The sequence below is a fragment of the Vigna unguiculata genome, chromosome 9 (genome assembly GCF_004118075.2).
Source record: "Vigna unguiculata cultivar IT97K-499-35 chromosome 9, ASM411807v1, whole genome shotgun sequence".
NCBI lineage: Eukaryota > Viridiplantae > Streptophyta > Magnoliopsida > Fabales > Fabaceae > Vigna > Vigna unguiculata.
Genome location: NC_040287.1, coordinates 15,534,688 through 15,558,934, shown reverse-complemented (window position 1 = coordinate 15,558,934; position 24,247 = coordinate 15,534,688). Strand labels below are relative to the sequence as shown.

Below are 24,247 nucleotides of genomic sequence, written 5' to 3'. Positions count from 1 at the left end.
ACTGGTAAAATAAATTAATATTCTGCTTATTAAAGTCAATGATTGGACATACTTTGTAGTAAATAGACAAATATACAATTACTCTTTTTGACTATGTGGTTGTTTGTTATTAATTGTATCTTTTCATTTTTTAGTACTTATTTAAAATGAGAAAAAAAATACTCTTATAGTACAACGTCTATCCATAGGAGATCTTGCCTAATCAACACCAAAATACAAGAAAATTAGGTATTCGTTTTATCTTTGTACAACAAACTTGTCCTAGAGCCTTTTTGAGGTATCTTAAGATGCAAATGATAGCATTCTAATGAACTGATTAACAACTCTCATTGCAAAAGATACATAAGGTCTCTTAATAGCGTGAGAAATAATTTTCCCAACAAGTCTTTTATATCTCTATCAATCTAAGAAATGTTCACCTTGACCTGCTATTAATTTTATATTTGGATCCATAAGGCTATTTATAGATCTACAATTAGTCATGCTTGTTTTATTTATGATATTTAAAGCATATTTCCTTTTAGAATTTACAATGGCTTCCTATTGAGCGACTTCAATGCCCATAAATAAAGTATTTGAGCCTTCCAAGATCTTTACTCTGAAAGTGATTACATAAGTGTTCCTTTAACTTTGAGATTCTTGCAGTATCGTTTCTTGTAATAACTTTGTCATCAATATGCACAATTAAGTAAACACATTTTCCAAGTGAGGTATGAAAATAAAAAGCTGAATAGTGATTACATAAGTGTTCCTTTAACTGTGAGATTCTTGCAGTATCGTTTCTTGCAATAACTTTGTCATCAATATGCACAATTAAGTAAACACATTTTCCAAGTGAAGTATGAAAATAAAAAGCTGAATAATGTGCATCACTGTGTTTTTTTCCTAACTAAGCACGAGGAGATTGCTTGATACCATGGAGAGAGTGATGTAACATGCAAACCAAGTCCGACTCCCCTTGAGCAACAAAACTAGTAGGTTGCTCAATGTAAATATCCTCTTTTAGAGCAGCATGAAGGAAAACACTTTTGATGTAAACCTAATAGTGTAACCCTAACGAGAAGAGGAACTAAGTCCCATGTACCATTACGTTCAAGAGTCTGCATTTCATCAATCATGGCTTGTTACCATTATAGTAAGTATCGTACGATACGATACAGCCCCTCCGCGGTACAAATCGTGAGATGTATCGTTTTTACTCCCGAATTGTAAACGTATCGTACGATATAAGTGCGAATCGTAAGAATCATGATTGGATTCACGATACAAAATTACCGCCAAATTAAAACCCTAAATTTCCCCCCTGCCAATTTATCCCCAATTTAAAACCCTAAATTTCCCCCCCCCCCCCCCCCCCCCCCCCCCCCCCTTTATTTTATTCACATTGAAACTCTCTCTCTTAAAACATATTAACGTTAACGAACAAAGCTGTTCTGACCTCTCGACTCTCGACTTTTCGACTTTCGACTTTTGCTTCACTCTGGTGATCACGAGGTGGTACTGTGGTGGTCGCGCGGTGGTCGCACGGTGGTCGTGAGGTGGTGGTGCGGTGGTCACGAGGTGGTGGTGCGGTGGTCGCCCGGTGGTGGTTGCGTTTCGTCTCGTGAACGCCTCTGTTTGTCTTTCTGTTCGTGTGTGCGGTGGTTCTGTGGTGGTTGCGCAATGATTCTGTGGTGGTCGCGTGGTGGTTGCGTGGTGGTTCTGACGTTTCTCCTTGTGACGTTTCTGGACAGGGAGGTTGTTTTCACATTTCTGTGTAGGGGATTTATTTGCATGAGTAAGTCAAAAAGGGAGGTCGACATTACATGGAATTACTGTGACAGTGTTCCACCAAATAGGCTACAGGTTAAATGCAAGTTTTGTTCTCACACTTGTTGGGGTGGTATAGCAAGAATGAAACAACACCTTGCTAGAACAAAAGAAGATGTCATTCTGTGTTGTAGTGTCCCTGACGATGTGAACGAAATATTTGTGAAGATGCTAAAAGGAAAAGAAAAAAAGACAAAGGATGGCAGCTTTGATTGTGGAGGAGAATTAGCAAGAGAAGTGACAAAGGGAAAAAATGATCTTCAACAAATGACAATCAATGCATCATATAAAAATAGAGAAGATGTAATTAGAGAAATTTGCAGCTGTATTTATGGCAATGCATTGCCATTTAACCTTGTAAGGAGCCCTCTTTTTATACAAATGCTGAAGGCTGTTAGAGAGTATGGCAAAGGATTAAAACCTCCTTCTTATCATGAGGTAAGAGTTTCATATTTGAAAAAAGCTGTGGATAATGTTCAACAATGTCTACAAAAGTATAAAACTGATTGGGAAAAATGGGGATGTACATTGATGTGTGATGGATGGACGGATGGTAAAGGAAGATCATTGACTAATTTTCTTGTTAACAGTCCAAGTGGGACTGTTTTTTTGAAATCTATTGATACTAGTGATGTCATTAAAGATGGGAAGAAAATGCTTGAGTTGTTGGACAACATGGTGGAGGAAATTGGAGAGGAGCATGTTGTCCAAGTAGTTAATGATGGAGCTTCTAATCTTGTGGCAGCTGGAAGAATGCTAATGGAAAAGAGAACCAAATTATTTTGGTCCCCATGTGCAAAACACTGCCTTGATTTTGTTCTTGAAGATATTGGAGAGCTTCCAGTATTTTACAATACTATTAGCAATGCAAAGAAAATCACCACTTACATATATAGGCATACATGGGTTCTTAATTTGTATAGAAGCTACTCTAATGGAAGAGAATTAGCAAGACCAACTGTCACATGATTTGCTACTTCTTATCTCACATTAAATTGTATTAAGTAACAAAACAATGCTCTTAGATCAATGTTTGCTTCAGAGGAATGGGCTACTAGTCCACATGCTAATAAAAGTGAGGGTAAGCAAGTTATGAATTTGGTGTTGAGTGATGGTAGATTTTGGAGATCAATCACCTATTGCTTAAAATGTGTGATTCCACTCGTAAAAGTGTTGAGGCTTGTAGATGGTGATGCAAAACTAGCCATGCCATACATTTATGAAGCAATGGATAGAGCAAAGGAGCAAATTGCTGAAAATTTCCAAAAGATAGAAACGAGGTACAAAAAAGTGTGGAAGATTATTAACACTAGTTGGAATTTGCAACTACATAGGCCTCTCCATGCAGCAGCCTATTATCTAAATCCTAGGTAATGCATATTTCACCTAAATTTTTTCTACCAAGTACCTCTATTTTCGTTCTTCTCATGTCTTCAATTTATTTTTTGTTGTGTTAGATATCACTATGACAAAAATTTCAATTCGGATAGGGAGGTCTTGATTGGTTTATATGAAACATTTGAAAGAATGGTTTTGGATGTTAGCACAAGAGTTACAATTGATCAACGACTTGAAAAGTTCAAGGGAGCTAAAGGGCTTTTTGGAATGTACATGGCAATAGCTTCTAGAAACAAGAAACAACCTGGTAATGAAATTACTCTCATTACCACTTTTATATGATTTATAATTTTTAATTACATTAAATTATAATTCAATAGATTTTTATTTTGATAGCTCTTTGGTAGGAAAGTTATGGAGGAGAAAGTAAAGAGCTACAAAAGATAGCCATGAAAATCTTGAGTCTCACATGTAGTGCAACAGGGTGTGAAAGGAATTGGAGCACCTTTGACCAAGTCCATACTAAGAGAAGAAATAGATTGGAGCAACAAAGACTAAATGCTCTTCTCCAACTTGAGTTGAGACAAAAGAGTAGAGAAGAGAAGGGGGAAACTTATGATCTCATATGTTTGTCAGATATTGAATCAGATGATGAATGGATTACAGAAAAAGAAAATCCTTGTTTGCCTATTGATTTCTCATGGATGGATATACATGATTGCTTTGATGATGAAGAGGGAGCTCCAAACAAAAAAAGGAAGAGAGGTAATTATTTCTATTCACAAGTTAAAATTTGAATGTCACCAAACTAGAACTAAACTTTATTTCTTATTCTTTTTGCTAATATAGGGCCAAGAAACTTAAATGCCAAGACCAATAAAAAAGGAAAATCCATAGTAGGAGATGAGGAGGAATTTGAAGACATTAATGAAGGGGAAGAACTTTCACTAGAAGATGAAGATCACTTAAGTGATGTAGATCTTGGAGATGATGATGATGAAATATGAATGATTTAGACTAGATTGTTTTTTTGAGGTTCTTTTGGATACAAGCAACAAAAACACTTATTTTTTGGATGGGTATAATGCAATACTTGTTTAGTAGCATATAGCCATAGTTAAAGGAATCTTAGGCAGCAACCATAATGTCATTTGAAGGCTGTGTTGCTGAAATTGTGAATCTATGTGGTAAAATATACATAGATACAACTACTTTATTTGACTATGAGGTTGTTTTGTTATTAATTGTCTCTTTGCATATTTATATATCCTATATATTTAAGTATATGTTACAATTTTTTTAATGTTTATGAATCGTACGATTCACGATTCAAAATATAAGCTCTCCGATACACGATACGATTCACGATTCAACTACCATGCTTATTACCATCCAAGATGATTAAGTGCCTCTTTCCCTTTATTGGGAATGGTAGTGAAGATCCAGAGGGGATAAAAGAACTATAAGAAATGGAGAAACAATGATAGTTTAAAAAATTGTCAAATGAATTATGTTTGCATATAGAGCGAGTATGTTTTGGAATGGCAGGAGGCTAAATGGAATCTTAAATTATCAGGAGACGTAGTATGGAAGCATGATGGTTAAGGCCTTGATGCAGTTGCGTCACCGTGTGGCATTGGACCGATCATTGGAGTCCGTTGTTGGGAGGTTGTAAAAGGAGGAGGAAGTGGTCTATTGAATTGGGGTGGGAAGAATAGTTAGAATTATTTAGAGACTTTGGAACAATGTCAGGAGTAGGATACACAAATGGCTCAACTAAAGGCATGGGCAAGACTTGTTGACATAGTTAACAACTTTTTGTGAAGGAAGAGTGTTAAGATATCTTTAATATCTTATTTTCTTTTCTATTGTTATTATTCTTTCTATGTATTTTGGCCGTAGCCCATATGTTCTTTATTATAAATACAACCCCTATGTGTATTTCTACACAAGGGAGATTAATCTCAAACCATATTTTCTATATATTCAACATGGTATCTAGAGCTTAAGGATTTTTTTTTTCCTGTGCCTTGGTTTGGAAAATTTAGCAATGTTGTTCAACAATTTGGTATGACTCAGTATGAGGCAGATCATTCAGTTTTTTATCGTCACTCAAGTGTTGGATGTGTCTACTTGATAGTGTATGTTGATGATATTGTTCTTACCGGCAGTGATAACCATGACATCTCTTTAGATGAAACAACATCTTTGTGATCATTTTTAGACCAAAGATCTTGAAAAACTCAGATATTTCTTGGGTATTGATGTGGCACAGTCCGACAAAGATGGTATTATTATTTCTCAACGAAAGTATGCACTGGATATTTTGGAAGAAACTGGGTTGATGAATTCAAAATCTGTTGACACACCCATGAATCTCAATACTAAACTTCTACCAAATCAAGGAAATCCTATGTCAGATCCCAGACAGTATAGAAGATTAGTTGGAAAATTGAATTATCTTACAGTTACTCGTCCTGACATTTCCTTTGCAGTCAGTGTGGTAAGTCAATTTCTTAATTCTCCGTGCGAAGATCATTGGAATGCAGTCATTCGTATATTGAAGTATATTAAAGGATCTCCTGGTGAAGGGTTGTTATATGGTTCTAATAACCATACAAGAGTTGTTTGTTATTCAGATGCTGATTGGGTAAGATCTCATTCTGATAGAAGGTTTATATCCGGATATTGTGTCTCTTGGAAAAGCAAGAAACAAAGTGTTGTGGCAAGGTCCAGTTCAGAAGCAGAATATAGAGCCATGGCTTCAGCCACTTGTGAGATTGTTTGGCTTAAGTAGTTGCTCAAAGAGTTACAGTTTGGAGACGCTAATCAAATGATACTTATATGTGACAATCAAGCTGCTCTTGATATCAGTTCTAATCCTGTCTTTCATGAGAGGACTAAACACATTGAGATTGACTGTCATTTCGTTCGAGAAAAGATTATGTCTGAAGACATTAAGATTGAGTTTGTTAACTCAAGTGATCAGTTAGTAAATATTTTTACTAAGTCTTTACGGGGACTGAGAATTAGTTATATTTGTAACATACGATTTGTATGTACCTGCTTGAGGGGGAGTGTTAAGATATCTTTAATATCTTATTTTCTGTTTCTATTGTTATTATTCTTTCTATATATTTTGGGTTAGCCCATATGTTCTTTATTATAAATACAACCCCTATGTGTATTTTCTACACAAGGGAGATTAATCTCAAACCATATTTTCTTATATTCAACAAAGAGAATAAAGGAGTTTCTTCTGAAGAGGTGACATTTGTAGGTATGTAATATTTTTTAGTATTAGGTGAATAACATCAATACTCTTTTTGAAGACAAAATTATTCAAAAAGGACATGTGATAGCCCGGGCTAAAAGTTTATCTGACCTGGAGAGACATCATGTATGAACACACTACCAAAGACTTGAGGAGAAATGTGAAGCAAAGGTTCATTTGGAAACACAATGGGATATGGAACTTCAGTTCAAAGAAGAAGAGGGAATTTTATTATGAACATAGCTGGTAATAAGAATGCCACCACCCTAGTGATGCACAAGTAAATTGCTCCAAATAGTAGGATACAATTAGTTTGAATTGTGTATTTTTTTTATACCATTTTGCTAAGGTGTTTGAGTATATATGGACTAGTATAAAATGCCATGTGAATTTAAAAGAGTGGAAAAACCAGAAGAGAAGTATTCTGCATTATCACTCCTTAAGATCTTGATCACTTGGTTAAATTGGTTCTTGATCTCATTAAGGAATGCACAAAGATATTCAAATGTTTAGATCAATCTTTCATTGAGTTTACCCATGTACAATGATAATACTCATCATTAAAAGTGACAAAATGATGAAACCCAAAGGATGAGACTCAACTTGGACTCAAATATCATAATAAATTATAGAAAAGAAACGTTGCAGCTTGATTAAGTTATTTTTCGAAAAAAAAAACACTGCATATGTTTTTGTAATTGACATGACTCACATTCTAGGACTTGAAGTGTTCTAACTTTAGCTATCCTCCTTTGAATTTTGAAAATATGGATTACCCAAGCAATCATGTAGGAGCTTAAGAGATGGGGATGCTAAACATAACATTGCTGGTCTAGTGCCTAGATAGTAGACTTTCCTATATTCATGTCCTTCTCAAATCTGTCAACCTATAATGCACTCTTGTATAACAAAAAAAATTGCATCAAAGGTTATAGAACAATTTGAAGATTTAGTTAATTGACTTAAGGAAATTAGATTAAAAGGACAATTAGGGACAAAAATAGCATGCTTTAGGTTCAAAGACGGAAAAAGGGAGATCTGACCAATTCCTTGAGAAGTAACTTTGGACCTATTGGCTAAAGTAATAACACGAGGATTTTTAGATGAGAAATGGTAGAAAATAAGGAAGCCTTGTCAGTAATGTGATAAGAAGCACCGAAGTTAATTATCTATGGATTTTGACATTCCAAGGTTTGAGAGATGCAAGCTTTTAACTAGTTGGGGAAAGATTGTGTTTGTTTGGCAGACTTAGGGCCCTTGGCTAAAGTAATAACATGGGGAATTTTAGATGATAAATGGAAGAAAATAAGGAAGCCTTGTCAGAAATGTGATCAGAAGCACCTGAGTTAATTATATATGGATTTTGACATTCCAAGGTTTGAGTGATGCAAGCTTTTAACTGTTATGGAAAGGTTGTGCTTTTCTGGCAGACTTAGGACCCATTGGCTAAAGTAATAACATAAGGAATTTTAGATGAGAAATGGAAGAAAATAAGGAAGTGTTATTAGAAATGTGATCGGAAACACCTAAGTCAATTAACCATAGACTTTGAGATTTCAAGGTGATGCAAGCTTTTAACAAGAACAACCTTTCCTATCACTAATGCGTAGGAATTGTTACGGTTATATACATTTTTTTATTTCTTTTTATGTATTCCATCACTTGGCACTGACTCCCCATAAAACGTTATGCAGGAAGCTGCTAGAAACAACAATGGCAAAGCTGCACATTCAGCATGGAGGAATTATGATGACTTCAATGAATACTTTTGGTAGCCACTTTGATACCGCTAAATGATTTTCCTTTTAGTTGGACTTATTCTAATTTGCAATAGTATGTAGGTCCCCTGCTTGTTTTGAATTAAATTGGCCAATGAGAACAGATTCTCCGTTCTTGCGGAAACCTACACTTTCGAAAAGGTCAAAAAGGGTTAGTTATAACTTTTTTCCAACTGTTATTTTTATTGATTTTTCTTCATAATTATGATGTTTATATTATGTCTTTTCTTGTATGTTCAATTGTCGTTTGCAGACTGGTAAAAGCAGTTTTGTTGAGCATAGGACATTTCTTCACCTGTATCGAAGCTTCCATCGACTTTGGATCTTCTTGGCACTAATGTTTCAGGTTCCTTTTTTGTCATCCATAGTTGTTACTCTGAAGTTTGAACCCTGATTATGGATATAGGTAGCATCATCACCTTTTTGGTTGTGTGTATGTGTCTAATTCTTTTTGGATGTGTTTAACACTTTTAGGATACAACACAAACTTTCGACACATGTCCACCACCTCAACCATGTTGCAATTAAGTTATTTATTTATTTATCTCTTTTTTCGTAGACACTTTGACGCATTTTGGACATCTCACGACATGGCTTGATTATGACTTAATAGACCTAGTCAACACCTATTATTGATTAAAGACTGCTATCGTGAAGAAATTAAATAAAAAAAAATGAAATAATGTACTTGTTCTATGAGTATTGCTTAACACAATATTTTGAGGTTCATTTTTTTTGGACTAAAATAAAAGATGCTAATGCTTTTGCATCACAATGCTAATTGCTGTTCCAAATATTTACCTTATTTTCTTATTGTCAATTTGAATGGAATCTCTGCATTGCTAAATAAAAGCAATGATAGTGTAAATAGCTGCTTGGAAGACTGTTTTAGCTTGAACACTCCAGTCTCTACTTAGCAAACAACAGATTTAGTTGGGTCATGCCTAATTCCTGTTTTATGCAGGCTTTGACTATCATTGCTTTCAATCATGGACATATCAATTTGGATACCTTTAAAACAATACTTAGCATTGGGCCATCATTTGCAATCATGAATTTTTCCAAAAGTAAGATGTTTCTGTTTCTGCAGTTATTACTTTTTCAAATGGCAAGTGTTTCTTAAAATATTATTGTTATGTTATGATGAATAGGTTTCTTAGATGTGTTACTTACATTTGGGGCATACACGACTGCAAGGGGGATGGCTGTTTCAAGACTAGTTATAAGGTTTTTTTGGGGCGGCTTGACTTCTGTTGCTGTAACATATCTTTACCTGTGAGTTTATAATTCTCCCTTTACTATTTTGTCATGTAATTAACAGAGTTATATTGTGGCAATGAACGGGTTTAGCTGTTCAGCATTTTTTTGGTTTGATAAGGCAGTGATTGCATGAATGTGTTGATTTGATGAGACTATGCTGATTCCATTTTTTTATTGACAAACTACAACCAAGATATAATATAAATGCAAACTAAGCAGACTATTTCAGTTGTTAAGACTAAAAACTTGTTTACATGCTTGAGTGTGCTAAATAATACTCAGCAGCAGAATTCATATACGCACAGACACACGCACAACACAATTTAATGTACCAAACATGGAATGGAACAAATAAGCTAATGCGTGGTTCTCTCAGTGGCTTTGTCAAGATCTCTGCTAGTTGATTGTTTGAGCTGATGGATTCAATCATAAAAAATACTGGATTATTACTGCCTGAAATACTTGATTAGAGGCTATGAATGACAACTTTGTGGTCATAATACTTGAATAAATGAGATGAAGCAAAACAGTGTATATTTTCCTTAGACTGTTACACTTCTACTGATGTATTTATAGGATACAAAGAAGGGGCAAGTACTTTCCTAAAACCCTAACCCTAAAGTTGGGTTCTCATACATGAAAAATAATAAATGAAAAACATTACATTTTAACACTTCCCCTCAAGTTGGAACATATAGATCGTATGCACCAAGCTTGGAACATAAATTGAATTCTAGGCCCCCCTTAGTTATTTAGTCAGAATGTTTGCAAGTTGTTCATTAGAGATGACAAACTCAGTAATAAAATCCTTGGATAGTAGTTTCTTTCTAACAAAATTACAATCATTTTCTATATGTTTTGTTTTCTCATGTAACACCAAATTGGATGCAATATTAAGAGCTCCCTAGTTGTCACGATACAACTTCATCTGTTCATTTTCACAAAATTTCAACTCTTGAAGAAGTTGTTTAATCCACACAAATACACATGTAGCCAGGTGCATAGATAGATATTTAGCTTCTGCACTAGATTGAACACTTTGTTTCTTACTTTTTGAGCAACACCATGTAAGTGCGCATCCAACCCAATGTAACTGTAATGGCCAAGTTAGACACATATTGGAAGTATTACAGAATAAAGGGAGCTTCAGTTTCTGGACTGCAGGTAATGCATGACAGATACAATCATGCCCTAATGTTGGGGTATTCATATATTTTTATAGTAGATTGAAATACAATTTTAGATAAACCTATTGGCTTCAAAACATTTTAACTTTGGGTAAACTAGTTCACCAAAATTGCATGATGTAACTGCATGAACCACTATGCCCTGATGTGGCTGCCTTACCAAATTTGCTCTCAGACCATCTGGAGCAATGAGTCTGTTTCCTGTCCTGCCTCCGCACGTAGGTGGCTATATCAACCACATATAAAAAACCTGGTAATTTGGAGTACATCTCAGCTATGTTAATATTGGTCATAATTTTTCTTAATTGCAGGAAAGTTTTGCAGGAGAGAAATAGTCGGAACTCTGATAATTCATTCTATTTCCGGATATACCTTCTTGTTCTTGGTGTTTATGCCGCATTACGACTATGCTTTGCACTGTTGCTCAAATTTCCAGCTTGTCATAAGCTTTCGGAAATGTCTGATCAATCATTCTTTCAGTTTTTTAAGTGGATTTATCAAGTGGGTTATTTTACTATTTACTTTTGACTTATTTATTTTGAGTTATTTCTGTTATGTTATGACTTGGTATTGACACCTTTTTGATGACATAATTCAGGAACGATATTATGTTGGACGTGGTCTTTATGAAGGAATAAGTGATTACTGCAGGTAGGTTTTCTTGCTGAAAATGGAATCTTGTTGTGAAAAACAGTTACTAATATGAAGAGATACCTATTTAATTGTTTGTTGCTGGGTTTTTACTTCAATGCATTGAGCCTTCAAAAAATCTTTCTAAAAGAACATGTGAACTGCTCTTGAAGCTTGTCAATTTGCCACTAGTTGAGTTAGGGTTATTTAGAACATAGTTGCTCTATCTGTTTATCTATAAATACTGTGTAGAATACATGTATAATTTTACAGAATACGAAGTTTTTATTCAGAATTTCCTCAATTGTTATTTATGGTACGTGTGTCACCTTTTATGTTGTCAGCAGTGCTGCTTCTGTGCTATTGATATTTCAATTGTTATTTAACACGTCTGTTTTAAGTGCGCAGGTATGTGGCGTTTTGGTTGGTGGTACTTGCCTGCAAATTCACCTTTGCTTACTTTCTCCAGGCATGGCATTTGTTTCTACTATTTTCGAATTCAAATTCATTTCCTTCGTACGACTGTACACATGAAAAATAAACATAACCTCAATTTATTCATAACTACAAGACAAATATATGATAATTGCAATAAACTTATTTTGTTAGTGGACAAATTTAATAACCTTTCTAGTAAATAAGTATTCTATTTTTTCACAGTGAAAAAATACATTTTTTATTTATTATAAAGATATTGATGTAATTTTGGTAATAAAATACCAATATCAGGAGCAGAGAAAACTGTAGAGGGAAATTAATTCATTTTTTTCTTTTTACTTCACTTGATTTTGACTTTTCTTTATATTCTTAAAAAATTCGAAAACTTAAAATAAATAAATTATAAAATACAACTGACAAGAAGGTTAAACTTGTACAAAACATAAATTGGTGAAGTGTGTTACTATGAATGTTATTTAGTGAACCGTTGAAATGATAATAAAGTGTTTTTTTCTTAATTTAATTTATTTAGCTTTATAAGATTGATTTTTTATTATGTATTGTACTTCTTTATTATATTGTGAAAATTAAATTTAATATTTTCTATAAATACATTTTTTTTTTCTGAATTTAATTTTCTAATATTTTAATTAAATACATTTTGCATTTATTGGGTATGCTATTAATTCATTTTATAACTTAAGAAAATCTAGTTTTCTACTTTTGTTTTTTTTCCCATATAATGTATATACGAAAAGAATTGAAAACATGAATAGGTATGAGTGTGTGTATAGCCTCACCATGAGATTTGGAGATTAAACTAAAATGATTTTGACTCTATTTTGAAAGAGACACCGAGATGAGGTTATAATTGAAAAGTCGAATAAAAGTGAATAGTGTTACTGGGCATATTTGACAGCAATGGCCGTATAACGAAATGCCCTTTTTAATTTGATTGGGGGTAAAATCTCATGAATATAAAGTATGTAAATAACATCTTATTTGTATAGTAAATTGTATGTGTAAAAATAAAAAAAAGTCATTACTAATTGTCATGTATTTCTACCTGATATTACAGATTAAACCTCTTGTTGAACCTACCAATATTATTGTTGATCTTCCGTCTTTGACTTACTCATGGCATGATTTTATCTCAAAGAGTAAGTATATTATTTTATTATTTGATTTTGGTTTAGTGGGTTAATTTTAAGGCATTGGTCTTTTCTGTACAGCATTTTTTTTTTTACTAAAGATCACTATGAACCTTGGCAACAAAGTGTTTTATGTATTTTTAAATGTATTTTTTCCTTTACAATTTGATTTGATTCTCTTAAATTATAGATTAATTGATTAAAATATGAAATGGAAGGTTTGTGGAACTGGAATCTTTTAGGTGATAGAGCAAATTTCTGCTATTATAGATGGTAACGTAACTGCAATATGAAGATATTTTTGTACGTCCCTCTTCTGTCTAAAAGAAGACATCCTTCTTAATGTATGTTGAAGGTGTTTTCTCATTATTAAATATTCTTTCTTAGTGTCCTTGATGTTAATTTTATCTCGGTTAATTTCTTTGCTTGTATTATAAGTAATATAATATTCAGAAATATATTTTTTACTGATTTATGATTTTAAAATTTGCAGACAATAACAATGCCTTTACTATTGTTAGCTTGTGGGCGCCTGTTGTGGCTGTGAGTTTTCTTTTTTCTTCATTTGTGTCAATCTGAACAAAGTGGTACTCGATCATGCTATAATTGATTTTGAGATTGTTTTATGTTTGCATTAGACACAAATGTCTCCATTTTTTGGTACTAATTATAATAAGCATGTCTTTGAGATGTATTAGTTGTTAGTTGTCTTTTATACCTATAGTTTATTGTTAACCTAATTAATGAGATGCCCACTAATTCCATCTACTCTTCGATGCATTTATTAGCCTATAAACAACATAAGTCACATTCACTGGTCTAAAGAAAATCTCCTCTTTAATTATGTTAGTGTCATGAAATATTTCCACAACTAAAATCGTTTAGTTAGATATATTTTGAGGGGAGAAGTGAACATAAACATTAGAAAATAAATGAAACATCTGGATTATTCAACACTTGTGAATGTACAGAAATATAAGTCTTATTAAGAGACTCTGAAAGAATGGATTCCACAAGAGACATGCACAACCCAAATACAGAGCCGAATATAAAGACTGAAATAAATGTTAGTATACTATAGTTATTTTGTATTGTACAGCTGGAGGCTATTGTAGTATATCTCTTTTATTTTCTTGTCCAGCTGTCAAGTATAACAGCTGTCAGTTACTGACGTGTAAATAAGTCACTGAAACATATGATTCAGTGTGTGATGTTAATAAAGATGTTGAACAAGGTTTTTAGACAACACCTGATCTTGAACACAAAAAGACATCAATTGTTGTATGCTTTGTTCTAGAGTAAAAAACGTGTTTATGAGCTATGGAACTGCACTTTGGTTATCACAAAGCATTAGAAGAGTGGAATAAGAAATAAATAATTCTTTGAAGAATGCCTGCGTGCATAAATTTCACCAGAAGATTGTAAACAAGAACTGACTAAAATATAACACTAATATACGGCAAGTGAGAGTACCATACTGCAATGCTCCAAGAATTGATCGATAGAGTGGGATCAAAAGAGGTATCAAATCCATTTTTAGACTGTTTACTTGAGGACACCATAAGAGAAGAAACATAATGAGCTTCAACTATTTTGGTTTTATTGGGAAGATCTCGTATGTACTTCCTTCAAGTCAGCATCAAAGACTTGTAAGATTGATTCAATGCCTGAAAAATACTCAAAATTGCCCATTTTCTTGAGAGAGAAGTGAGAATGTAAACTACGAGTAATTTGATGGAGGAGAGGAGCATATGAACCTATGATGATAATGTCATCAACACAAACTAAGATGTAAAAAATGTAAGTTTGAAGAGGGCAGTTTGAAGATGTATATAAACAAATAGAGATGGATCTGCTTTGCTGGGAGAAAAGCCGAGTTTCAAGAGGGCAGTTTGAAGCTTGTAAAAACCATTGCCTCGAAACTTGTTTAAGACCATAGATGCCTTTATTGAGTCAATAAACCAGAGTTTTGTCTGCAGATTCAAATCTGGGAGGCTGTAACATATAAATAATTTCATCCACACTCCTATTCGAAAAGGCATTGTTAACATCCATGTTAAGAAGTAAGTCGTTAAGCTTAATTCAACTCTGCAAAACTGGCTTGTAAGGTGAGGTTTGCATCTACTTATTTATTGTGAATTGACCTTATTTCTAATCGATGTGGAACTTTCAACACCCCCACTCACGCTGAGGCATACACATGTCGTGCGTGGGACTAGACATTAATGGGTGGTCTGATAGCGGTCCAATAACGGGTGAAACAATCGATCCAACAAACTGCAAATTCCTGATAACGGGTGGCGCAATAGGCCAAACAAACGACTAATCCCACCAGGATAGGCTTTAACTCATAGTCTTGATACCATGATAAGAAGTGGATTTTAAGCCTAATTGAACCCCGCAAAACCGGCTTGTAAGGTGTGGTTTACACCCACATATATTGTGAGTTGGTCTTATTTCTAGTCGATGTGGGACTTGCAACAATTCAAATGAAACAAATCCCAACTATTTGTTAAAGTGCTAATATGAAGAAGTGCATCATACTCTTGCCGCATAACAACAACAACCCCAATGTTGATTCTTGAGAGCCTATGAGAGAAATAAAGGTTCAATATGAGTTAGTAGCAATAATGACCATTATGTTTTGAATCGGGTTTGCATGGATTGAGTATTTATTGGCTTAGAGACAGGAGCAGACACGAGGGGAACAATTTCCGGAATCGTACGCTAAGATCAAAGAGGGGATAAAACAAATGTGGTGTGAGAGTGAAATATCTATTGAGATTAGACTCGAGGATAGCAAGCTGAGAGAATGGATCAAAATAAGGGTATTAAAATTTACATTCTTAGAGGTGTAAAGTCGAGTAGACAGAGAAAGACTTAAATATCCTTTGTGGAAGGGAAATAACCTAGAAGCACACTCATGGGATTGAAAAATCGAGTTAGTGATGGTTTTATGGTGGAGAAAATGAAAGGGACCCGAAACTGTAATAAGGCACAAGTAACATGTTAATTAAGTAAAATGCTGTTTGGAAGGCAAAATCCCAAAACTTTAAAAGGAGAGAAGCATGATGCAATTAAGTTAAACCCAATTAGGTGATGTGCCTATGTTTTCAATCAACATCATTTTGATGATGAGTATGAAAACCAATAATATTGGGAAGAATACCATTAGTAGTAAGAAAATATGTGAATGACCGAAGTTGACCTCCCCAATTAGTTTGAATAGTTTTAAACTTAGTATTGCATTGAAGTTCAACCGTAGCTTTAATACACTGAAGTACATTGAAGGGTTCAGATTTTAGTTTGACAACCAAGTGAGTTGTGAAAAAGCATCAACAAAACACCTAATACAAATAACCGTGAGAGGATGGAACATGTGAAGCACCCCAAAGATGACTCCAAAGTTCACTGAACATTAATTATCAAGGAGAATCATAAATTGTTTCTGGTAAAGAAGAAGTAACCTATGAGATTTTTCGACACAAGATGAAAAAGAATCGACAACTTTATTGGAAGTGGAAACATTACATTTGTTCTGAATAAGTTTTAAAACGTTTACATTGGGGTGGCTTTACCTATCATGCCACAAATTAGAAACAATAGAGGATGGAGAAACAATACTAGTTGTAGGAACAAATGAACTAGTCGTAGTATGAAATTGATGAGTCTTGAACATAACAGGAGATGAGGGTGTAGAAAGCGAAAAAGCAAAAAGGAATTGCGCCCATTGGAACCAACAAAGCCCTTAACAAGAACTTGATTGGTGGCCTTAGATTAACAACATAAAAGTGAGGATATAATTCAAAGTAAACTTTATTATCACAGACTAATTTATTTTGAAGGGAACTAGCAGAAATTCATGTAAGGAGAAATCAAGTATAGGCAAACCTTCACCATTGCCAACATAAATTTTTTTAGGCTCGTCAGATGTAATGCTGAATATTTGGAGAGTCTCTAGTCTCACATAAAACGAAGCCCTAGACTTAGGTATCCAACTAGAGGAGCATGGTTTAAGGGTTGAATTGGCAAGCATAGCATTGGGAACATCAACTAAGGGTTTTGTGGATGAATTAATCCAAGCATGGGACTTTGACTAAACAGATTGAGGGATGGAAAAGGGCAAAGGCTAATTGGTGGTTGGGCATAAAGACCAAGAGAATTAGGGGGTTGAAAAGTGGAGGCACCCCGATAGAGACATACATTGGCTGTATGACCATATTTGAGACAAATTTGACAGAAAATTTGCATAGCTCCTGAACCACGGCCTCTAATATGTCTACCACCATGATTTGAGCATGCTTTAAAGGAATTGCCATAACCAAACAATTTGGAAGATGCAAAATTGGAAGGTGGTTGTGAATAGTGAGTTGAAGGTGGAAGAAACTTCTGTTGGTGACAAGTTGTCCGGGATTCATATACAAGGAGAGCCTCAATGATTGGAGATGTCTCAAATTTGCTTTCGAAAATGGAAATCATAGTAACATATCCAAGCGGAAGACCTTCATGGATGGCATCAACATGTTCATCAAGCTTGACTGGACAACCAATTCTAGTAACGTTATCTACAATAGACTGCATTTTACTGAATATTTCATTCATAGTTTTGTTGTGAAGATTCTAGCACGTACATCAGTGTGTAATTGAGATGAACATGCCTTCATTTGAGTGAAAAAAATGATCATGTATTTGCTCCCAAACTGGTAAGAGTGAACACCACCAATGACTTGAGTCAAAATATTCATGGATAATGTGGTTTGAAGCCATGGAAGTAAGAGTGGATCTTGAACCTCCTATTCTTCTTAGGTTATATTTCTAGTGCTAGTTTCACTATTTTCTTCAGAGAGAAATCTTAGAGGTATAACAAATTGACAACAAAGTGAAGTTTATGGGATTTAATAACAGGTTCAATATGCTACTTCCAATGGAGGTAATTGAAGTCATCAAGTTTGTCGGATTGGGAATGTGAAAAGAATGGGTAAGCAGATGGGTAGTAAATAGGATTACCCATCACGGATTAGTAATTTGCTTCTGATAAACATGGGGAAATAAACTGAAGAACTGGTTTATTCAACACTTGTGAATATACACAAATGAGTCTTATGAAGAGACTTTGAAAGAATGATTATAAAGACTAAAATAAACAACAATTAAAACCAACATAACCACCTAATATCATTACAATAATTGAATCTACTATAACTGAATCTGAAATTGTATCATATATTCAAGACTAAGGCATTGTTTGGATGGAGGGATAGATTTGGGAGAGTGAATTTGAGTAGATTTGAATGGAAAATGAGGTGAATATGAGGGTGTTTGGATTAAGAGAAAGATGGTGATAAGTGAGGAGATTTGAGATGAAGGTTTATGAAAGCTAGTAAATGATGTGATAAATTTGATAGATTAAAAACATATTTTAATTGATAAAAATAAGAAATTAGTATTTATTTAAATTCGTTATTAAGAGTAGATTTGAGGGGAAAAGGAGGTGAATATAAGGGTGTTTGGATTAAGAGAAAGATGGTGATAAGTGAGGAGATTTGAGATGAAAGTTTATGCAAGCTAGTGAATGATGCGATAAATTTAATAGATTAAAAACATATTTTAATAGATAAAAATGAAATATATATACATAAACCCGACTCGAGAGTTTACGTAGACTCGTGACAGCTGAGTAAACTCGACTCATAGAGTTAACTCATAAACTCAAGAGTTTACTTTCTATAAAAAAATTTTAAATATCATATTAAATCAAATATTACAATAAAATAATTAAGCAAAATAGTTAAAGAAAATAAGTTCATACAAATACAAGTTCAATACAAAGTACTCTAGATATTTAACTACTTTAGTAGCATTTTTACTTCTATTTGTAAGAAATGGAATACACATAGAATGCTCTCAATTAAATTTAAATTTGATTCATTCCTAGATGTACTTTAAATTGATTGCTAATTTCAGTTTTGAATTACGACATTAAAAAACATATTATACAATTATTAAATAACTAAAAGTAATCCCTAATTCTTAATTAAAAAAAGAAATTAAAAGTCCTAATTAATTAAAAAATCTAATATATAATATAATATATATTACCTTTCCTAAAAGCTGTAGCACACCACCTAACAAATTAAAACCCTTAATCCCTTTCTCCAAAAGAGTGTGGTGCAACAACTGACAAGAAAAAGACCCACCTTTCTGGAATAGAAAACAAGACCTGGCACTTAGTTGGAGAAGAATGAAAATGGAGACCGGCGACACGAATGACTGTGCGACGAGCGACAACGCAGTTGGCAAGCAGTGGTGCAATGAGCGGCGAGAGCGATGGTGACACAATGAGGAGACAAATGTGTGTTGAAACCCTAATCTAATCACAACTAGTTTTTCTTTTCTTTTCCAGTTTCACACACCAAACGACTATTGTTGATATCGTATTAGGTTCAAAAATTTTCTCCTTTAAACTCGCCAACTTGATTGCAAACTCTCAGTGAACCGAGTTCACTCCCGATTCTACTGAGTTTACACCAAGCGCGAGTTTGCTTCCGAGTTAACTCGAAAGCGGTGTATAGAAATGTAAACTCGTCTGAGTAAACAAGTTAACTTGCGAGTTTGATAACCATGTGTGTGTGTGTGTGTGTGTGTATATATATATATATATATATATATTTATATATATTACAATTCAAATAAAAAATAATATAAAACTTTTGCTTTAGTTATTATATTATAATAAAAGAATAAATGTATTATTATAGATTATATCTTTTTAATTGATTAAATTTTCAATAGATTATTAGTTTATGTTATAAGTCAAAATGTTAATATAAGATGATAAAAAACAACTTTCCTGACTTTCTTCGCATAGGAGCGAGGAAAGTCTGCAGCACAATTACTTTTCGATTTCTGTAATTTTGTTCCTCGTTATTAGTGAAATCAGTGCACTTCTTCGCATGTTGACTTTCTGTTGCTGAAACCAAATGTAGCCTTAGAGAAGACTAATAAATTATAAAAAAGATCATTTAATTGAACATGTACCTTTGTAATAAAATTTAAATTTCATAGATTATTAATTAAAATTAACTAATCTGCATCTCTTATATACTTCTTCCCCTTTTTATTTCTGACTAAGCTGTCTAACAAACTAACTAACTCATCAATACTCTAACTACATCAGTAAACTTTTTCTCCTTAGTTCTTGACTGAGAGGATTCTTATTCTCTGGTGCCCTTTTATCTCATAATAAAATGTTGATAAATTGGAACTTTTTAGGAGATGAAAGTTTCTCTGATGTTTATTATTCCAAGTAGCCTATATACATGATGCTTTGTTGTCTGAATGATCTCCTCTGAAGATCGTGATCTTAGGAGCTAACAACTACGATTTTTCTTTAATTTTTTACTTTCTGTTTTCATGCATACTTGGCTATGATTTACCTTGCTAATGCATTCTCGTTCTACAGATTTATCTCATGGATATTCTCATTTTTTACACTGTCATGTCAGCAATTGTTGGTGGTGTGATTGGTGCACGGGCTCGGCTAGGCGAGGTATTTGAGTTTCAAATTGATATCATTTTCAGGATTGATCTCATTTTGTTTCGTTCTTTCAAGGTGTTTGGAACAAGCATGAAAAGGATTTGTAGCTTTGGATCTTTAACTATTGTATTTGTATACTATGCACTCAAGCCATATTCTTAGAAAGTAGGTAAAGACCTAATTATGTCAGGTTCGCATCGGGTTGGGATCATCCTGTCAACTACAGTTTGCTCCAACAAACATAGGGTTGGGATCATCCTGTCTATTTCTATCCATCCCCTCGATTGGTGATGGGAACCTACCCTCCAATCAGTGACGGGAACTACCCATCCACATGCTCTTATATTTCTGATCGGCGAGGGTGGCACATGCAATGAAAGGCTTAACGGCTGACTAACTGTGTTAGGTTGCCTCCTTTGTGCCTAGGTCGCGATTCCTTGGAGTTCATTTTGTGGTCCAATCTAATTTTATCTTTCCTTGGATTATTTTATTACTTTGTCTCTCTATTTAAACAGAAAAAAAGTGTCATTCTGTACTACACCATCTGAAACAAATTTTACAAATATTTTCTAAATCAGATTGTTAGTATTGAGAAGATGAATAGATCTAACTATTGAACTTGGAATCTGAAATCTTTTCCTATAGCACAATCTGAACAATGGATAAACTTTGATGCTCAATTATGTAGGGTATTCACACCGCACTCAAACCTATATTCCTTATCCATGAAGCATGTGTGTCAGTTTGTTGGAGTGGGGCCCTTGCCTTCATAGTGTGTCTGAATCTCTTGACTGTTTTTGCTCCATGACATTTTGAGGGGTTTATGCGTTCTTATCTTTATTGATTTCATGTTACCTTACATGATTTTAGTTATCTCCTTCCACCATCTGTAGTTGTAAAGAAGGAACTTGAGAACGACACCACTGTTTTTATGGCCTTGGGCTTGTATGACATGTTGGAAGAGTATGCTACTACCTTTGATTTGAATTTGGGATCACTAGTAAAGTCTACAATTGACTTTTGTGTCATATATGCTCCTCTGTATTTATTTAAAAATGAACACAAGGACACATGCTTCAATTGTAGGGTAAAATATTGCCTTTTTATCCCAAAGTAGTAACTTTGGATTGTTTCACACATGTAATTCTACAATCACTTCAAAATGTAAACATTGTCAACACATTGGACACATAGATAATATATTTTGTAATCGTTCTCTTTTCCGCTCCTTGCTACCACTACCAATTTCCCCTTGATCAAAATGGTTCAACTACACAAATTTGTGCCATTAGTACCGTCAAACCGCTCTTATCTTTGACGGTTGGCTTTTTTTGGTCCCTGATTGTTTTTTCAATTTGCTGTCTATTAGCCGATTGCTTTTTCACATGGCATTTGAAATTGCATGGAAAACCTCCTTTGATCACCCAATATTGCCTAGACATCTATTATTCAGCCAATTGTTGCTCCTATGCTACTGGCTGATCTACCTTTGTATGACTCTTACAACATATGAACACTAGCAAATGGTGTGAGACACACCAATCAACTAGTAACTACTTTGGTGGGTATGCTTTGGTAAACAATGGTATGTCCTTAGATATCTAAACAATAGCAACAATTTATGGCATCCAATGGTATTCTTCATCAAACATCATGTCCTCATAATTCTCAACCAAATGTAGTTGAACAAGGCTCTTCTTGAACAAGGCTCATACACTTCTTCACAAATCATCTTACTCACTATTTCTGGGGATGCTATCTTTACAACATGTTATCTCATCAATTAGTTGCCATCTTTCATGAAGGGGTACCCTACTTTGGTCTTTTTCCTTATTTCCCTCAATGCAGTTTGGTACATGACCTCACACGTGGTTCAGATATACTTTCTCTTTGATTGTTTAAATGTGTCTACATGGGATACCATCATCCTTAAAATGGGTATTGGTGTTTTCTATCTTGATCTTAATTATTACTTTGTGTATGTTTATGCATCCATTTTTGAGTTTGGTCCATATTATACACAAGTTCCTTCTAAAGACATGCAATGGAAAAATATTCCCTGATCAAATGATGAAATAAAAGGATTTAGACAAAAAGTAACTACTTGCAATTTTTTACTTGAAGAAAAGTTGTAAATGTTTCAAACCTTTTGATTGATTGCTTAATAGGTCTTGACTCAGGGATATGTTTCGTTTCAATCTCTTGTTTGAGTGTGTTCGCAATTTTGAACTTATAATTGTGTTTGCCAATATGTTATGAAATGGAAGAGAGAACTCCTTTGTATAGAAAAAGTTAGTTATGATGGAATTGATTATTTCACTAGGTAATAAATTATTAAACAATGTAGTCCTTTTATACATAAAATCTTGGAGTACTTTTTATGTAATAAATTATGATTTATTGTGTTTGGTTACATGAAAATCCTTGCAATTCATACTCTATTAAAAATAATCTTAGTGTAAACATATTTTCGAACGTGTTTGTAAACTTTTAATTTGATTTTGCCTTCTTCATCAAAACTTTCCTTTTTAGGTGATAGCTTCTATTTTAATTCTTAGTAAAAGGTTTGCCTGCATGTTAGCTTCTGATGACCTCTATTCTAAATTGGACTTGAACTTAAATTTATACGACATACAATGCAAGCTTTGGCTTCATGAAGACCCAAAACAGAAAGTTACCTTGCCTTTGCTTCCTTGGTTCAAATACACATGCTTACTTCTTTTATATGCTAGAGATAGTGAAGAATTGAGAGATGTACTCAGTTAGTAGGTGAAACTTTGATTAGAAGAAAATTTTAGATGACCTGTGTTATCTTTTGCTTTTCCTTTTTAAGGATTTGTTATACTCTACATCTTTTTTCTAAGGAGGTATTTTTTTTTATTCTTTTAGGAAATTAAAATTAATATGAATATTGAAGTTATTTTTATTCATGGATTTTCTCTTCTTACTGAAAACATTTCTTATTAATGACTTATTGCAGATTCGTTCAATTGAAATGGTGCATAAGCGTTTTGAAAGTTTCCCCGGGGCCTTTGTAAAAAATTTGGTGTCACCACAAATAAAAAGGTGGGTTTTCTATGTAAGCTAGTAGATATGATTATCTTAACTCTGTATCTATTCTTAATGTACTTGTTGGCTTGGTAATATAGATCTGGTGGGTTGTATAATTTAGTTGTTAGGGAATCTGATTTGTCTTTCTTATTTGAACACTGTTTAGGTGCTAAGTATTTCTAGTAAAAGCATCTTTGGTATTTTACTATTGTTTGGGGCTATATATTTTTTGTTCAAGGACAATTCTGCAAGGGGAGATTTGAAAGCGTACAAACTAGAAAGTGGCATTACTTTAAATTGTCTGAGGGAGGGCACTTAGCACACCTAACAATTATATAAATAAAATAATAAATATGTTTTAGTTGTACAAGAGGAAAACATAAAATTAAACTGTTTTCTGTCTATTCTTTTGGATGATACAACTATTTCTAACATTAATTATTACAATTATTTCTGACATAGGATGTCTTATTCCTTGGTTGTTTATGTTCTTTTTTTCAGGATTCCCTTGAGTGGACAATCAACCCAGGTATTATGGTTTTGTTAGAATAGACACTTGGTTGATATTGCTCTTACGTTATTTTTTGATGCCACTATACTTGTCCCTCATTGGGGCTATGTTGTCCTAATTGTTTGTTTTCTTTTAAATAGAATATTGTATTCTTCTCATTCCAGTTGAACCTTCTTTCATATATCTCTGCATGTGTTTGGTTATGGTTATGTATGTTTTGTCCATGATATGTTCAAGCTGCCAAGTGTGTCTTATTGAGTTGTTGTTATTCTCCTGAATCCAA

The 24,247-nt window shown here is 33.7% G+C and overlaps 2 protein-coding genes across 5 annotated transcripts in view; both read left to right on the top strand.

Moving 5' to 3' along the window:
• Positions 1-24,247, top strand: part of LOC114195919 (callose synthase 10) — a 56,812-nt gene that overhangs the window by 13,514 nt on the left and 19,051 nt on the right. For both annotated transcript variants that reach the window (XR_003606599.1, XM_028086366.1), the window contains exons 11-23: positions 8,116-8,192; positions 8,263-8,350; positions 8,453-8,545; positions 9,164-9,266; positions 9,351-9,474; positions 10,958-11,147; positions 11,245-11,297; positions 11,685-11,745; positions 12,793-12,874; positions 13,359-13,408; positions 20,328-20,414; positions 23,383-23,468; positions 23,955-23,982. Coding sequence is in view for 1 of the 2 variants with exons in the window: in XM_028086366.1 (XP_027942167.1) it covers positions 8,116-8,192; positions 8,263-8,350; positions 8,453-8,545; positions 9,164-9,266; positions 9,351-9,474; positions 10,958-11,147; positions 11,245-11,297; positions 11,685-11,745; positions 12,793-12,874; positions 13,359-13,408; positions 20,328-20,414; positions 23,383-23,468; positions 23,955-23,982 (1,122 nt within the window). In the remaining variant the exon portion in view is untranslated. The remainder of the gene's footprint in view (positions 1-8,115; positions 8,193-8,262; positions 8,351-8,452; positions 8,546-9,163; positions 9,267-9,350; positions 9,475-10,957; positions 11,148-11,244; positions 11,298-11,684; positions 11,746-12,792; positions 12,875-13,358; positions 13,409-20,327; positions 20,415-23,382; positions 23,469-23,954; positions 23,983-24,247) is intronic.
• LOC114195920 lies at positions 1,375-4,419 on the top strand. 3 transcript variants are annotated; one of them, XM_028086368.1, is made up of 4 exons: positions 1,375-3,179; positions 3,267-3,454; positions 3,555-3,912; positions 3,997-4,419. In XM_028086368.1, exons 1-3 carry the CDS (start codon positions 2,839-2,841, stop codon positions 3,575-3,577), a joined length of 552 nt encoding a protein of 183 aa, XP_027942169.1. In that variant the 5' UTR covers positions 1,375-2,838; the 3' UTR covers positions 3,578-3,912; positions 3,997-4,419. The 3 variants fall into 3 exon arrangements, with proteins under 3 accessions (XP_027942169.1, XP_027942170.1, XP_027942168.1); XM_028086369.1 differs by having other exon boundaries at positions 3,544-3,912; positions 3,997-4,418; XM_028086367.1 differs by having other exon boundaries at positions 3,544-3,912; positions 3,997-4,417.